This window comes from Oryx dammah, unplaced genomic scaffold (genome assembly GCF_014754425.2).
Source record: "Oryx dammah isolate SB20612 unplaced genomic scaffold, SCBI_Odam_1.1 HiC_scaffold_26, whole genome shotgun sequence".
Taxonomy (NCBI): Eukaryota; Metazoa; Chordata; class Mammalia; order Artiodactyla; family Bovidae; genus Oryx; species Oryx dammah.
The window spans coordinates 14002913-14020298 of record NW_024070210.1 but is presented as its reverse complement, the minus strand read 5'-3'; the positions used below and the strand labels follow the sequence as shown (position 1 = coordinate 14020298).

The 17386-nt window shown below is 43.9% G+C and overlaps 1 protein-coding gene across 2 annotated transcripts in view; it reads left to right on the top strand.

The window, feature by feature from the left end:
- Nucleotides 1–17386, top strand: part of ADCK1 (aarF domain containing kinase 1) — a 138694-nt gene that overhangs the window by 14018 nt on the left and 107290 nt on the right. Inside the window, exons 2-3 of one of the 2 annotated variants that reach the window (XM_040225992.1) lie at nucleotides 9369–9514; nucleotides 13865–13948. In XM_040225992.1, the coding sequence (XP_040081926.1) occupies nucleotides 9380–9514; nucleotides 13865–13948 (219 nt within the window). In that variant the 5' untranslated portion in view covers nucleotides 9369–9379. The remainder of the gene's footprint in view (nucleotides 1–9368; nucleotides 9515–13864; nucleotides 13949–17386) is intronic. The other variant, XM_040225994.1, reaches the window with a different exon arrangement.

Genomic DNA, 17386 nt, shown 5'->3' with positions numbered 1-17386 from the left:
TTTCCTTATTAATTTTCTGTCTTGATGATCTGTCCATTGGTGTGAGTGGGGTGTTAAAGTCTCCTACTATTATTGTGTTACTGTCAATTTCTCCTTTTATATCTGTTAATGTTTGTCTTATGTATTGACGTGCTCCTATCTTGAGTGCATAGATATTTACAATTGTAATGTCTTCCTCTTGGATTGATCCCTTGATCGTTATGTAGTGTCCTTCCTTATCTCTTGTAATCTTCTTTATTTTAAGATCTATTTTGTCTGTTATGAGGATTGCTTCTCCAGCTGTCTTCTGCTTCACATTTGCATGGAATGTATTTTTCCATCCTCTCACTTTCAGTCTATATGTGTCTATAGGTCTGAAGTGGGTTTCTTGTAGACAGCATATATATATGGGTCTTGTTTTTGTATCCATTCAGCCAGTCTGTGTCTTTTGGTTGGAGCAGTTAATACATTTACATTTAAAGTAATTATTGATATATATGTTCCTATTGCCATTTTCTTAATTGTTTGGGGTTGATTTTGTAAATCTTTTTTCTTTCCTTTGTATTTCTTGACTATATAAATCCCTTTAACATTTGTTGTAAAGCTGGTTTGGTGGTACTGAATTCTCTTAACTTTTGCTTGTCTGAAAAGCTTTTTAGTTCTCCATCAATTTTGAATGAGATCCTTGCTGGGTACAGTAATCTTGGTTGTAGATTTTTCCCTTTCAGCACTTTAAATATATCCTGCCATTCCCTTCTGGCCTGCAGAGTTTCTGCTGAAAGATCAGCTGTTAAGCATATGGGGTTTCCCTTGTATGTTAGTTGTTGTTTTTCTCTTCCTGCTTTTAATATTCTTTCTTTGTGTTTAGTCTTTGTTAGTTTGATTAGTATATGTCTTGGTGTGTTTCTCCTCGGGTTTATCCTGTATGGGACTCTTTGTTCCTCTTGGACTTAATTGACTATTTCCTTTTCCATGTTGAGGAAATTTTCAACTATAATCTCTTTAAAAATTTTCTCATACTCTTTCTTTTTCTCTTCTTCTGGGACCCCTATAATTCGAATGTTGGTACATTTGATATTGTCCCAGAGATCTCTGAGACTATCCTCAGTTCTTTTCATTCTTTTTACTTTATTCTGCTCTTCAGAAGTTATTTCCACCATTTTATCTTCCAGTTCACTGATTTGTTCTGCTTCAGATATTCTTCTATTGATTCCTTCTAGAGTATTTTTAATTTCAGTAGTTGTGATTGTCTCTGTATGTTTATTCTTTAATTCCTCTAGGTCTTTGTTAATTGATTCTTGTATTTTCTCCATTTTATTTTCAAGGTTTTTGATCATCTTTACTATAATTATTCTGAATTCTTTTTCAGACAGTTTGCCTATTACCTTTTCATTTGTTTGGACTTTTGTGTTTCTAGTTTGTTCCTTCATTTTTGTAGTATTTCCTTGCCTTTTCACTATTATTATTATTTTAAAACTTACTGTGTTTGAGGTCTCTTTTTCCTAGGCTTCAAGGTTGAATTCTTTTTTCCTTTTGGTTTCTGCCCTCCTAAGTTTGGTCCAGTGGTTTATGTAAGCTTTGTATAGGGTGAGATTTGTGCTGAGTTTTTTTGTTTGTTTTTCCTCTGATGGGCAACGAGAGTGAGGTGATAATCCTGTCTGATGATTGGGTTTGTATTTTTGTTTTGTTTGTTATTTAGATGAGGCATCCCGCACAGGGTGTTTGGTTCATGCTGGGTCTTGTATTCAGGTGGTTTCCTTTGTGTGAGTTCTCACTATTTGATACTCTCTAAGGTTGGGCAGAAAGTGAAGAGGAACTAAAAAGCCTCTTGATGCAAGCGAAAGAGGAGAGTGAAAAAGTTGGCTTAAAGCTCAACATTCAGAAAACGAAGATCATGGCATCTGGTCCCATCACTTCATAGCAAATAGATGAAGAAACAGTGGAAACAGTGGCAGAATTTATTTTCTGGGGCTCCAAAATAACTGCAGATGGTGACTGCGGCCATGAAATTAAAAGACACTTACTCCTTGGAAGAAAAGTTATGACCAACCTAGATAGCATATTGAAAAGCAGAGATATTACGTTGCCAACAAAGTCTGTCTAGTCAAGGCTATGGTTTTTCGTCATGTGTGGATGTGAAGAGTTGGACTGTGAAGAAAGCTGAGCGCCGAAGAATTGATGCTTTTGAACTGTGGTGTTGGAGAAGACTCTTGAGAGTCCCTTGGACTGCAAGGAGATCCAACCAAATCATTCTAAAGGAGATCAGTCCTGGGTGTTCTTTGGAAGGAATGATGCTAAAGCTGAAATACCAGTACTTTGGCCACCTCATGCGAAGAGTTGACTCATTGGAAAAGACCCCGATGCTGGGAGGGATTGGGGGCAGGAGGAGAAGGGGACGGAAGAGGATGAGATGGCTGGATGGCATCACGGACTCGATGGACGTGAGTCTGAGTGAACTCCGGGAGTTGGTGATGGACAGGGAGGCCTGACGTGCTGCGATTCATGGGGTCCCAAAGAGTCAGACACGACTGATCGACTGAACTGAACTGAACTGAGGGTTAGTTCTCTGGTAGTCTAGGGTAGTCTAGGGTCTTGGAGTCAGTGCTCCCATTCCAAAGGCTCAGGGCTTGATCTCTGGGTCTTTTTGCCAGGATTCAGTCGTTTTAAGATCCTTAAGATCCAAGTACCAAGTCTCTCTGTTCCTGTAGTCAGTAAGGTTGATGAAGGCACCCTCAGTCCTGCACTGAATACATAATCGATCTCCATCTGCTTCTTCCATTCCTGGAGAAATTGTGTCCTCAAAAAACCTCCATTACGGGGTCTTCTAAAGACTGTTTTCAAAAATGCTTATTTTTTCCCACCTTCAGAAGTGAAAGGTCACAACGGGAAGATGTGTGAGTGAAGCAGGCAGAAAACCTGCCAGGGAAGTTGAGTGGCCCTCAGGAGTTCAAAGGAGTTCCGAGAGCATTTTTTGTAAATCAGAGTCTAAGAGGCTGTGAAGGTCACAGAACTGGTGGGCAGCAGAGCCAGGATTCTTCCGGGCTCCAGAGGCTGAGTTCCTGACCCCTGGTTGCTCTATACCACCTTCTCAGTGTCAGCTTTTCTTCAGGGCCCACAAGGATGGTCCTCATGGGCCTCCTTGAACTGACGATCTCAAAGGAGAAAGGTGGGTGAGGACCTGAGGGCACAGCCTAATTTCAGGCCTGCTTCCGGGTTCAGCTGGGAGCCTGCGTCTTGGCAGAAACAAGGTGGAGGGACATCGAGTGTACTGCCCCTTTTGATAGAAGATACTGCGGGCTGAGGCTGTAGAGAGCAAGGCGAAAAGGTGGGGTTAGGTGGGGGACTGCCAAAATGTTAGAAGTGGGGCATGCAGAAGTTGATGGACTGGGGAGTAATAAGACGCTTTACTAAGCCTGCCATTGGGCAAGGAAATAGCCCACAGTGGTGGTGGTAGTGGTGGTCGTAGTGTTACTGGAAGGGACCCCTTCCAGGGCCTGGGAGTGGGCTCTTGTCTAACTTGGAAGTGAATTGTCTGAAGAGATGCACGTACTGACAAACCAAAGGGCTGTATTGAAAAGTGGTGTTTGAGCAGAGGGAACCAAGGTAAGGGAATCCAGGAGAACTGCGCTGCCAGGTGGCTTGCAGCCTCAGGTTCTATGGAGGTTGGGATACCTTTCTGGGTTGTCTCTGGCCAATCATCTTGTTTGTGCCTGTATCTGGTCTGACTCAGGGTCCTTCCTAGTTGGGTGTGCATCTCTCAGCCAAGATGGATTCCATTGTGAAGCTTTCTCGGAGCTTGGGAGGACACATTATGGGCTGGGCTCTCCTCTCTCCTCTTGACCCCTCCCAAATTCTTCTTGGTCCAAGATTCCCTTACAATACTGGCTTCTACTGTGTTCTTGCTGTGTAGGTGGCCCCTTGCTAAATATTTCCTCATTCCTCACCACCTCATCAGGTAGGCATGGCTTTGATCACCCCCATGGTATAGACAAGGTCACAGGACTCAGTGTAAGAGAGCGTGTTGGGACTCAGACTCAGGCCACTGGATTCTGGTATGCTTATTCTCAACCATGGTGCTCTCTCTCATCTGAAAGGAACCAGGGATAGCCAACCACTAATGCCAAAGAAGCTGAAGTTGAATGGTTCAATGAAGACCTACAAGACCTTCTAGAACTAACCCCCCCCCCCCCAAAAGATGTCCTTTTCTTCATAAGGGACTAGAATGCAAAAGTAGGAAGATACCTGGAGTAATAGGCAAGTTTGGACTTGTAGTACAAAATGAAGCAGGGCAAAAGCTAACAGAGTTTTGCTAAGAGGATGCATTGGTCATAGCAAACAACCACTTCCAGCAACATGAGACTACCCCTACACATGGACATCACCAGATGATTAATACTGAAATCAGATTGATTATATTCTTTGCAGCTGAAGATAGAGAAGCTCTATACAGTCAGCAGAAACAGGACCAGGAGCTGACTCTGGCTCAGATCATGAACTCCATATTTCCAAATTCAGACTTAAATTGTAGAAAGTAGGGAAAGCCACTAGGCCATTTAGGTATGACCTAAGTCAAATCTCTTAAATTATACAGTAGAAGTGACAAATAGATTCAAGGGATTAGATCTGATAGACTGAGTGCCTGAAAAACTATGGACAGAGGTTAGTGACCTTGTATAGGAGGTGGTGATCAAAACCATCTCCAAGAAAAAGAAATGCAAAAGGCAAATTGCTGTCTGAGGAGGCCTTACAAATAGCTGAGAAAAGAAGAGAAGTGAAAGGCAAAGGAGAAAAGGAAAGGTATACCCATCTGAATGCAGAGTTCCAAAGAATAGCAAGGAGAGATAAAAAAGCCTTCCTAAGTGAACAATGCATAGAAATAGAGGAAAACAATAGAATGAAAAGACTGAAGATCTCTTCAAGAAAACTAGAGATACCAGTACTTTGGCCACCTCAGGAGAAGAGTTGACTCATTGGAAAAGACTCTGATGCTGGAGGGATTGGGGGCAGGAGGAGAAGGGGACGACCGAGGATGAGATGGCTGGATGGCATCACTGACTTGATGGATGTGAGTCTGAGTGAACTCCAGGAGATGGTGATGAACAAGGAGGCCTGGCATGCTGCGATTCATGGGATTGCAAAGAGTCGGACACGACTGAGCGACTGAACTGAACTGAACTGAGAGATACCAAAGAAACATTTCATGCAAAGATGGGCACATGAAAGGACAAAAGTGGTGTGGACCTAACAGAAGCAGAAGATATTAAGAAGAGGTGGCAAGAATACACAGAAGAACTATACAAAAAAGATCTTAATGACACAAATAACCATGATGGAGTGATCACTCACCTAGAGCCAGACATCCTGGAATGTGAAGTCATGTGGGCCTTGGGAAGCATCACTATGAGCAAAGCTAGTGGAGGTGATGGAATTCCAGTTGAACTGTTTCAAATCCTAAAAGATGATGCTGTGAAAGTGCTGCACTCAATATGCCAGCAAATTTGGAAAGCTCAGCAATGGCCACAAGACTGGAAAGGGTCAGTTTTCATTCCAATCCCAAAGAAAGACAATGCCAAAGAATGTTCAAGCTGCTGCACAATTGCACTCATTTCACATGCTAGCAAAGTAATGCTCAAAATTCTCCAAGCCAGGCTTCAACAGTATGTGAACCAAGAGCTTCCAGATGTTCAAGCTGGTTTTAGAAAAGGCAGAGGAACCAGAGATCAAATTGCCAACATCCGTTGGATCATAGCAAAAACAAGAGAATTCAAGAAAAATATCTACTTCTGTTGCATTGACTATGCTAAAGCCTTTGACTATGTGGATCACAACAACTGTGGAAAATTCTTCAAGAGATGGGAACACCAGACCACCTTAACTGCCTCCTGAGAAACCTGTATGCATGTCAAGAAGCAACAGTTAGAACCAAACATGGAACAGCAGACAGGTTCCAAACTGAGAAAGGAGTATGTCAAGGCTGTATATTGTCACCCTGGTTATTTAACTTATATACAGAGTACATCATGTAAAATGCCAGGCTAGATGAAGCACAAGCTGGAATCAAGATTGCTGGGAGAAATATCAATAACCTCATATGCAGATGACACCACTGTATGGCAGAAAGTGAAGAGGAGCTAAAGAGCCTCTTGATGAAAGTGAAAGAGGAGGGTGAAAAAGATGACTTAAAACTCAACATTCAAAAAATGAAATCATGGCATCCAGTCTCATCACTTCATGGCAAATAGATGGGAAACAATGGAAACAGTGAGAGACTATTTTCTTGGGCTCCAAAATCACTGCGGATGATGACTGCAGCCATGAAATTAAAAGACGTTTGCTCCTTGGAAGAAAAGCTGTGACAAACCTAGACAGCATATTAAAAAGCAGAGATATTACTTTGCCCACAAAGGTCTGTGTAGTCAAAGCTATTTCCAGCTGAAGTAGCTCAGCTGGAATTCCATCACCTCCACTAGCTTCATAATCATGTATAGATGTGATAGTTGGACCATAAAGAAGAACTGATACTTTTGAACTCTGGTGTTGGAGAAGACTCTTGGGAGTCCCTTGGACTGCAAGAGATCAAACCAGTGAATCCTGAACTGAATCAACCCTGACTATTTATTACAACGACTGATGCTGAAGCTGAAACTCCAATACTTTGGCCACCTGATTCAAAGAGCTGACTCATTAGAAAAGACCCTGATGTTGGGAAAGATTGAAGGAGGAAAAGGGGATGACAGAATGAGATGGCTGGATGGCATCACTGACTCAATGGACATGAGTGTGAGCAAGCTCCAGGAGATGGTGATGGACAGGGAGTTCTGGCTTGCTGCAGTCCATGGGGTCACCAAGAGTCAGACAGGACTGAACAACAACAGGGATGGGGTAAAGGGGACACTGCAAGCGTGGTTTAGTTTATTCTTTTTATCTACAAACCCCTTACTTGCAGAGTTAGGAACTGATCCCAGGAGTCGGGCCAGAACATTTGTGTTTGGTGAAAGAAATGAGTTTCTTAAATTATCCCTTTAAAAATAATTGCTTGCAGTCATCCTCCTGGGGTGAATGCAGTCATCTGGGGTGTGAATGGGTAGGATAAACTTGGAAGGCTTGTTTGGGGGTATGGTTTCACTGATGAATTTGAACACATGAAGCCTCTATTAAAGATGAAATATTAACAAGAATGGTTCTCAAACTTTGCATAAAAATAAGCCATTATGTTTCCTATTAAAATGCAGATTTCCAAGTCCTACCCCCGGTGCTGATTCAGCGGGCCCAAGGGTGGGCTTCCGAAATCTTCCTTTTTTTTTCACTGATACATCATTATCATTATTAATTTTTAATGAAATATAGTTGATTTACGATGTTTCAGGTGTATAGCTAAGTGATTTATTTAAGCATATTTTTGTTTTTCAGATTCTTTTTCCATTATACATTATTATAAGATATTGAGTATAGTCCCCTGTGCTATGCAGTAGGTCGTGTTGTTTATTTTATACATAGTAGTGTGTCTCTGTTAATCTCAAATTCCCAGTTTAGTCCTTCCCAACCCTTTCCCCTTTTGGTTTGTTTTCTGGGTCTGTGAGTCTAGCAGAAATCTGCATTTTTGAAATGGCACCCAGATTGATATTTTTTGCAAGTGTTCTTCTAACCACACTTTAGAAATGTTGGCTAGGAAAAGAAGACTGCAGAAGGAAAAACAATGGGATTATAAAAAGAACTGGGTCCCAAAAAGTCAAGAAAGGAGAGAAAAAGACACAGAACAGGTAGGAAAATAGAAAGCGCAGAAGATGATAAAATTAAGTTGGAATACATAAGTGACTATATTAAATGCAAACAGACAAAACCCACTATATACTATTTAGAGAGACAGTATAAAGTGTAAGTTGAAAGTAAAAGAATGGAAAAAGCTGTCCCTGTGGATACTTTAAAAAAAATCTGTGACTATATTATGAGGCATGAGTCAAAACTGACTTTAAAGAAAGTGGAGACAAGGCTATTTGCAGCAATTGTCTCCATATGGAGGGGAATCAGAGGCACAGATCAGGGAGGGGATGGTCATAGACTGAGTCCAGAGCAGAAACAAATGGGGAGATGACCTAAATTTTCCTGTTGCAAGGAAATTTCCCCCTCCATGTCTGTGCCAGATTTTTACTTTCAGGTGGCTTGGTGGTGGCACTTCTCCTGGGTGGGTCTTCTTCACTGGCAGCTGCAGCTGTGGTCAAGGATGTTAGATGGAATGTTCCTCGGAATTGAAGGGGAAGGTGCCTGTTGGGTACAGTGGCCTCAAAGACTGTGCAGCCACTTGGTGGACTGAGCAGTACAAGTAGTTTGGGGACGTATCAGAGAGCTGGGAGCCCACTTGGTTCAGCTGAGTGGAACTGTGAGTTTGGTTAATCAGAGCATATCTGCAGGGGGACCTTGAGCCGTAAAGCAGCCTATGGGACTGGGAGTGGACGAAGTGATAACAGCCATGGTGTTGTCTTTCAAGGAGCTTACTGTCTAGAAAAGGGGCTGTCTATATTCCATCCAAAAGAAATAGTTTGAAATTTGATCAGATGTGGAAGGCTTACCTGGCAGCTTTTGAGCAACTGCCGTTTTGGCTGTGGCCCCTTCCAGCCTGGGCCGAGAGGGCTGACGATGCCTGTGCGAGCTTAGTGGTATAATAATAGTTTTCAGGTAACAGAAGTTACCATGCTCTCGCTTCTCTTATCTAAAGCAGTATGCTTGACTACATATTCGTCATCCTTTTTCTTATCCGCTTTGATTTTCTTTTCGGCGCTGATTGCCTGCCGTTCTTCTAATACACACCTTATGATCTGCCAGCCCCTCTAGAGTATTAAGAACTTTGTTCTCTTGGCTCTCTCCCTAGTGCCTAGCACAGTGCCTGGTGCTGTGAAAGGAAGAACAGCTTTGAGCATTGACCCGTGCTGGATACTGTGCTCAGCATTTCATACACGTGATCTCATTTTATCCCAACAACTATTTTTTTTGAAATTTAGTTTTTAGTTTATATTGTTTTGGCTGCACTGCGCGTGAGCTCTCTCTCGTTGCGGCGTGTGGGCTCAGTAGTTGGGGCTCTAGATCACAGCTTGGTCGTTGTGGCACATGGGCTTTAGCTGCCCCTTGGAACGTGGCATCTTCTGGGACTGGGGATCGAACCCTTGTTCCCTGCATTGGCAGGCAGATTCTTAACCACTGGACGACCAGGAAGTGCTTCCCCAGCAACTTTTGAGGTAGGTATCATTACGTTTCTCAAATGAGGCAATGTGGATGCAGTGAGGTTGAGAAAATGACCCCCAAATCGTACAGTCTATTAAGTGGCAGAGTCCGGATTTGAATTTGGCTCCGTGACACTCTTTAACTGCTCCTCTTTCTCTGCTTTCCCGCTGCAGGGTCTGGGGACATGGCCAGAAGGGCTCTCAAGCTCGCCTCGTGGACCAGCGTGGCTCTCGCTGCCTCTGGCATCTGCCTCTACAGCAACAAGTACTTGGACCCCAGCGACTTTGGTGCTGTCAGGGTGGGCCGAGCAGTGGCCACGGTAGGTTCTTCTCCTTTCGGGAGGGGCAGAGGGACCGCAGCACTGCTTGCAGGTGTTCATGCGTGTGGCCGATGGACTCGCCAGTCACACCTATGTGGCGATCCACGTGTGCAAAGCCCCCACTACCCAGTTGCACCGTCATGGAGGTGCACTGCCCCCCCCCCCCCCCCCCCCCCGGCCCTGTATCCCTGTTCACACAACCTCTGCCATCCTGAAGTTAAGCATAGAGTGGGATTGCCCAGGGTCTCTGTTCTGGAAAGTTATCTTTGCAGAACCTTCCACATCTTATTTTAGAGACCGACTCATCAGGCGGTCTCCTCAGCAAACACACAGGGAAAGAGGCGTTTGCAGCTTTGATTAAATCCTAGCCGAAAACTTGGTCTGCCTCCAGTGAGCTCCTGGGAACAGTTCATGATGGACGCAGGGCTCACATTCAGAGTGTCGGGGCCTGAAAGAACTTTGGGGATGTGCCCCAAGCCCCAGACTAAGAGAAGCAGAGCTGAATATTTGACCGTTGGAGGTTTTCTCCAGTGGCTCAGCGACATGTTCTGGTGTGATGGTGCCCTCTGAACCTCTGTTGAAGGCGGCTCCTGCAGACAGCGCTGTATAATTGCTCCGTGGTGGGCAGGTGGCCACATGCTTCACGCCTTCTCTCCTCCTTGGTCTGTTGCAGGATGAGCTCACGCATTCCTCCCCTTGGTATAGATATATACTCCGAAGCACAGTCTGTCTGGGCTCTTGTCTAATCATTTCTTTTAATACTCAGCCTTGTCCTGTCTTCTCCCCAGCCTGGCTCAGACATGGGGCCTGCTCCTTAAGGTAAACTAGAACTTATCATAGCTCATGATAAGCAAATAGATACACAGGCCATGGATTATGCAACGATTCCCACGTGCTTGCTAGGGGCCCTTTCTGAGCCCAACATTGTCTTATAGCCTTCAGGGGTAGAAACGAACTGTCTTGAAAGAGCTTCTGGTTGAGGAGTGTCCACACGTGGATGGGTCAGAAAAACAGTCTAAAGCCTGGGATTGTGTCAAGCTGCATGACTCAGGTGATGGCTGCTGTGGGACCTCAGACACAGGAGTGAGTCCGGTGGGCTGGGAGTCAGGATGCGTGTCTTAGGGGAAGCAGTGTTGGATGGAACCTTAGGAATCTGCATAGTCAGAGAGGAGGGATGAAGGTATAAGTCAGTGCTATATAAACCAGCCACTGGGTTGTGTGTTCTTTTCTTCTTTAAATAAGTGCTTTATTTGGGGGTCATTTTAGGTTTATAGAAAAGTTGGAAAGATAGTACAGAGTGCCCATATGCCCTTCATCCAGTTTCCCGTAATATTAAAATCTTACGTGACCATGATACATTTATGAAAACTAAGAAAGTAACATTGGTACATTGCTATTTGCTAAACTCCAGGTTCTATTTAGATTTGAAGAGTTTTATTCTGTTTCTGTTTCTGGATCTACTCCAGGATATCACATTGCATTTAGGGCACTTGATTTTTGTTTTTGTTTGGCTTAGTTTCTTTTTTTTTTTTTTTCTTTTGAAATTTTTTTTGAGGTTATTTTAGATTCACTGGGGCATATATTTTTTAAAAAAAAACCGGCCTGTGTTTTTTTTTTTTTTTTTTTTGAGGGGGAGTGATATTTTAAAAATCCTCTTATTGAAATATGGTTGCTCTATGATATTATATAAGTTACAGGTGCACAATATCGTGATTCACAGGTTTTAAAGGCTATGCTTCATTTATAGTTATTTAAAAATGTCGGCTATATTCCTCGTGTTGTACAATATATCCTTGTAGCTAATTTTATACCTGATAGTTCGTACCTGTTAATCCCCTTCCCCGATTCTGCCCTTCCCTATTTCCCTCTTCTCTCTGCCATTGTTCAGTCACCAAGTTGCGTCCGACTCTGCAATCCTGTGGACTGCAGCACACCAGGCTTTCCTGTCCTTCACTGTCTCCCGGAGTTCGCTCAATCTCTTGCCGTTGAATTGGGGATGCCATCCAACCATCTTATCCTCTGTTGCCCCCTTCTCCTCCTGCCCTCAATCCTTGCTGCATCAGAGTTTTTTCCAATGAGTCGGCTCTTTGCATCAGGTGGCCAAAGTGTTGGAGCTTCAGCATCAGTCCTTCCAATGAATATTCAGGACTTATTTCCTTTAGGATGGACTGGTTGGATCTCCTTGCAGTCCAAGGGACTCTCAAGAGTGTTCTTCAACACTGGTGCTCAGCCTTCTTTGTGGTCCAATTCTCACATCTGTCCATGTCTACTGGAAAAACCATAGCTTTGTCTAGATGGACCTTTGTCGGCAAAGTAATGTGTCTCTGCCTTTTAATATGTCTAGGTTGGTCATAGCTTTTCTTCCAAGGAGGAAGTGTCTTAATTTCATGGCTGCAGTCACTGTCTGCAGTGATTTTGGAGCCCCCCAAAAATAAAATCTAGGGCTCCAAAAAAAAATTGCTTCCATTTTTTCCCTTTCTATTTGCCATGAAGTGAGGGACCGGGTGTCATGATCTTCAATTTTTGAATATTGAGTTTTAAGCCAACTTTTTCATTCTCCTCTTTGACCCTCATCAAGAGGCTCTTTAATTCCTCTTCACTTGCTGCCATTAGAGTGGTATCATTTGCATACCTGAGGTTGTTGATATTTCTCCTTTCAATCTTGTTTCCAGTTTGAGATTCATCTAGCCCAGCATTTTGCATGATATACTCTGCATAGAAATTAAATAAACAGGGTGATAATATACAGCCTTGACATACTCCTTTCCCAATTTTGAACCGATCCATTGTTCCATGTCTGGTTCTAACTGTTGCTTCTTGATCTGCATACAGGGTTCTCAGGAGACAGTAAGGTGGTCTGGTATTCCATCTCTTTAAGAATTTTCCACAGTTTGTTGTGACCCACATAGTCAAAGGCTTTAGCATAGTCAGTGAAACAGAAATAGATGTTTTTCTGAAATTACCTTGCTTTCTCTATGATCCAATGGATATTGGCAATTTGACCTCTGGTTCCTCTACCTTTTCTAAATCCAGCTTGTATATCTGGAAGTTCTCTGTTCATGTACTGCTAAAGTCTAGCTTGAAGGATTTTGAGCATTACTGTGTGATCATGTGAAATGAGCACAATTGTATGATAGTTTGAGCATTCTTTGGCATTGCTGTTCTTTGGGATTGAAATGAAAACTTAGCTTTTCCAGTCCTGTGGCCACTGCCGAGTTTTCCAAATTTTCTGGCATATTGAGCGCAGCACTTTGACAACATCATCTTTTAGTGTTTGAAATAGCTCAGTTGGAATTCCATCACTTCCACTAGCTTTGTTCATAGTAATGCTTCTGAAGGCCCACTTGATTTCACACTCCAGTGTGTGTGTTCTCTGTATCTGTGAGTTTGCTTCTTTTTTTATATTCTCTAGCTTGTTGTATTTTTTAGATTCCACATTTAAGTGATATCATTCAGTATTGTCTTTCTCTGTCTGACTTATTTCACTGAGCATAATGCAGGGCTCTGGTCTTAATTATCCTTGTGGACCACTCAGGCCGGGTCTTGCTAGCGGTTGGTATTCAGTAAGTATATATGGAATGGAATGAAACTTTGGGAGTATAGACAAAGGAATGGATTTGGGAATATAGACAAAGGACTCTTCTTAATACCAGCCTTGTTAAGCCCCTTAATTTCTAAGGGCCTCAGTTGCTGAATTCTAAAAAGGCAGGTTTGGGCTCAGCAACCCTCAAGGCTCCTCTGTACCTGAGATCCCTGGGAGCCTGTAACTTGCTGATTCATCAAACATAAGGGAACCTCTTCTGGAGTTTTGACCAAGGGACCTATATTTAAAACTTATGCTGTTAGAGCAAAGATAAATATGAAATGGTGTTTATTTGTGATACAGAGAGATGGGATAAGTTTATCCAACAGCATTCATCTAACTAGTATTTGTTGAGCACTCACCTGTGTGCTTGGCACTGTGAAGGATGCAGGGGATACAATGATGAATAGGAAGGACACGCCTTTGTGCTTATAGAGCTTAATTTCTAGTGAAGTGGAGACTGTCCATATACAAGGAAACCAATGAGCAAGGTAACCTTGGATGGTGGTTTGTCATGATAAATAATTGGGAGTTCCCAGTGGGTGGGGATCTCTTTAGATTGAGGGTCTCTGCAGGGGTGGTATTTGTGCAGAGCCTTGACTAATAGGGAGAAACCAGCTAGACGAGAATCTGGGGGCAGGGCCTCTACGAGATGGGATTGCTTCTCTGAACATGCCACCTGTGTCAGGGGCCTGGTGATGTGGGCCTTGGATAGTGGAGTAATATTTGATGTCTGGTGCTAAGCCTTCCTCTTTCTTGGTTCACAGACAGCTGTGATCAGTTACGACTATCTTACATCCCTGAAGAGTGTCCCCTATGGCTCAGAGGAATACCTGCAGCTTCGATCCAAGGTAAGGACCTGTGGGACCCATCTGAGCCAGGCCAGATAAGTCCAGAGATGACTGCAAGGCCAGCAAGCTTCTGGTGTGCAGCTGGAGGTGGGCAGGGGATGGGTTGGGGATTGAGGCAGGTGGCTTGGGAGGAAGGAGGGGAGCTATTTTAACACCCAGGGGGTGGGCTGCCAGGCTGCCATGAGGCTGGACCCCCTGGTTCTCAGGTTATAAATCTAAAAGGTGCTGTTGGGGAGGCTGGTGTGTGTCCCCGGGGAACGCAAGTGTCTGCGATGACTCAGGAAGGCAGAAGGCAGGCTGTCCCTGATAACTCAGCTGGCTTCCAAACTGCCTCATCAGGCAAAACCCAATGGAAAGAGGTTCGTTGCTTTCCTGTCCTCTGAAGGCTACCCCTGCTCTAGGCCTCTGAGTGGTGCTGTCGACCACACACTCTGGTCTCATTTGGAAGAGGGTAGTTGATTTTGGTGCTTTGCCTGCATGTCCCAGAGAGTTGGGGGATTAAGCAAGAGGGCACTTGTGTGGGATGTAAGTTGAGTTTGGGGTCAAGTAGAGATATCTTTTGGCTTCCCAGGAGGCACAGTGGTAAAGAATCCTCCTACCAAGGCAGGAGACACAAGAGATGCAGGTTGGATCCCTGGGTCGCAAAGATCCCCTGGAGGAGGAAATGGCAACCCACTCCAGTATTCTTGCCTGGAGAATCCCATGGACAGAGGAGCCTAGTGGATTAGAGTTTAGAGAGCTGCAGAGTCAGATATGACTGAGCGACTGAGCATGATAGATACCTTCAGTTCTTCCAGAGAGAGGTGTGTGATAGACAGAGAGAGGTGCGTGATAGATCTGTGTATCTTTGCTCAGCCTGGAAGGCCCTCTGCCCCCTCGTTCTCTTTCGGGACTCAGCGCAGACCCCTTGCCTCTGTGACACTTTGCTCCTTAGTCATCCTAGCCGGCTGGAATAATTACTTTTAAAATTTTAATTTAAACTTTTCATTATGAAAATTTCAACCATCCACAAGGGTAGAACTGTTAATGGAACTGTTATGGAACTGTTAATCCAGCTTCAGGAATTGTCAGCATTTTGCCAGTCTTGTTTTATCTGCTGTCCCCTTTATTCATTCCTTCAGTTACTTCATTTGTTACTATTTTTTGCTGAAATACTTAAAAGCAAATCTCCAGCATCATATTATTTGTAAAAACTTTAGTATCTATCTGTAATAGATAAGGACCTTAAAAAACACCATAACTATAGGACCATGATCATTCAGTCACTCAGTTGTGTCCGACCCTTTGTGACCCCATGGACTGCAGCACGCCAGGCCTCCCTGTCCATTACCAACTCCTGGAGGCTACTAGAACTCATGTCCATTGAGTTGGTGATTCCATCCAACCATCTCATCCTCGGTCGTCCCCTTCTCCTTCTGCCTTCAATCTTTCCCAGCACCAGAATCTTTTCCAATGAGTCAGTTCTTCACATCAAGTGGCCAAAGTATTGGAGTTTCAGCTTCAGCATCAGTCTTTCCAATGAATATTCAGGACTGATTTCCTTTAGGATGGAGTGATTGGATCTCCTTGCAGTCCAAGGGACTCTCAAGAGTCTTCTTCAACACCACAGTTCAAAAGCATCGATTCTTTGGTGCTCAGCTTTCATCATACCTAACAAAATTGACAATAATTTTTTAATACCTCTAATAGCTAGTCCATATTCAAATCTTCTTCATTGTCCCCCAAAAGTTCTTTTTCAAGTTGGTTCAAACCTGTATCCACCCAAAGTGCATATTTTACATTTGATTGATGTTTTCTATATCTTCAAGTCTGTAATATTTTCCCTCCCTCCTTTTCTGAGAAACTATTTGCTTGTTGAAGAAGCCAGATCATTTATCCTGAGAAATTTCCCACATTCAGGATTTGGCTGATTGCATCCTCAAAGTGTTGTTAAATGGGAAGTAAATTCAGTAGTACACAATTCAAAATATATGATATTTGAACATACAAAATGATCCTCCTCTCCCTGTTTCTCAGGTACCCAGTTTTCCTGCCTGGAGGTGATCATTGCTTCCTGGATATCTTTCTAGAGATATCTTCTTATTTGGATTTAATCACTCTATCTTTGTTTCTGTATACACGATAGGTGGTTATGTGTCTTTCTCTCTCTTTAGACCATAAATTCCTTTAGATCAGGGACTGGGTCTTTCTTTTTTTTTTTTTTTTTTGCAGCTTCTACCTCTATCCATGAGGCCTGAAACTGAGTTAACATCTGTTTTAACGCCAGGCTGTAACCTGCTAGCTCCCTGCCTTGGGAGACATCCAAGAAAGAGTAAGGTTTGTAGTCAGAAAACCTGCGCTTGTGCTTTAAGAAGGTCTTTCAACCTTTTGGAGTGCCATGTTCCTTGTCTGTGGGCTACAGGTGGCTATACCACTCACTGAGGATTATATGGCCAGTGTCGGAGCCAGTTTTTTATAAATGTAACTATAAAACAGGTATCAAAAGTAAGTCAGATGTCTACTAGAGGGTATGTTCCGTGAGGACAGAGAACATCTGCGGCACCTATTACAGTACCCAGGACACAGCAGGTCCTAAATAAAGGTTTGTGGAATGACCGAACGAATGAATGAAATGTTAGCTTTTATTGGAAGATCTCGAAGTCCTTGTCTGGGAGACTCAGTGCCACCTGCTTTCCCTTACCCCATTTTCTCCAACTCAGCAGTGCTATGTGTGGGCTTTGGAGCCCACCAGAGCCACGTTCTACAGAGAAATCTAGGTCATGGGAACAGGGGTGAGCCCTCTGCCTTGGGGAATCTGCAGAGTGCGTAGGGGAGCGGTTGTCCTGAAGACAGTTGGCTCTTGTGTGTCAGTCATCTGGAAAGCATTGAGGCTACAGGTCAAGGAGAAGCTGGAGGGATGCAATAAGGGATGCGCGGCCTGGCAGTTGACGAAAGATCAGCAGTGGGTGGTGGCTGGCACCGGATAACAGGGTGCAGGCTGGACCCCGGGAGGTGTACCTGGGAAGGGGGAGCTGGGCGGCACGAAAGAGCACAACTAACTACCGCAGGAGTGTTTTCTTCCATCGGAACACTTATCTATTCTGGTCTGCGAGACTGATAGAGAAGTGAGTGAAGGGGAAGACCTAATTATCTCACCTGTCAAGCCAGCATTCCTGGGTCCCAGAGTGTGTGGGCGCCAGGTGAGCCTGGCTGGCAGTGACTTCGGGAAGCACTTTCAAGGTTGGTGCTCAGCTGGCGGGCACTGTAGTGGCTCAGCTCTGCGTCAGGAGCGGGTGGGAGCCAGGGTGGAGGAGTGTCTTCTAGGGCACAGGGGCACTTTGCTATGCAGTAAGGGCACAGGACAGGACCTGGATACCTTGGAGAACCAGGCTCCTGACACCCAGAATGCTTATAAACAGAGACGGCGGGTGTGAAGTTGCTTGTGCATAAAGCACAAAG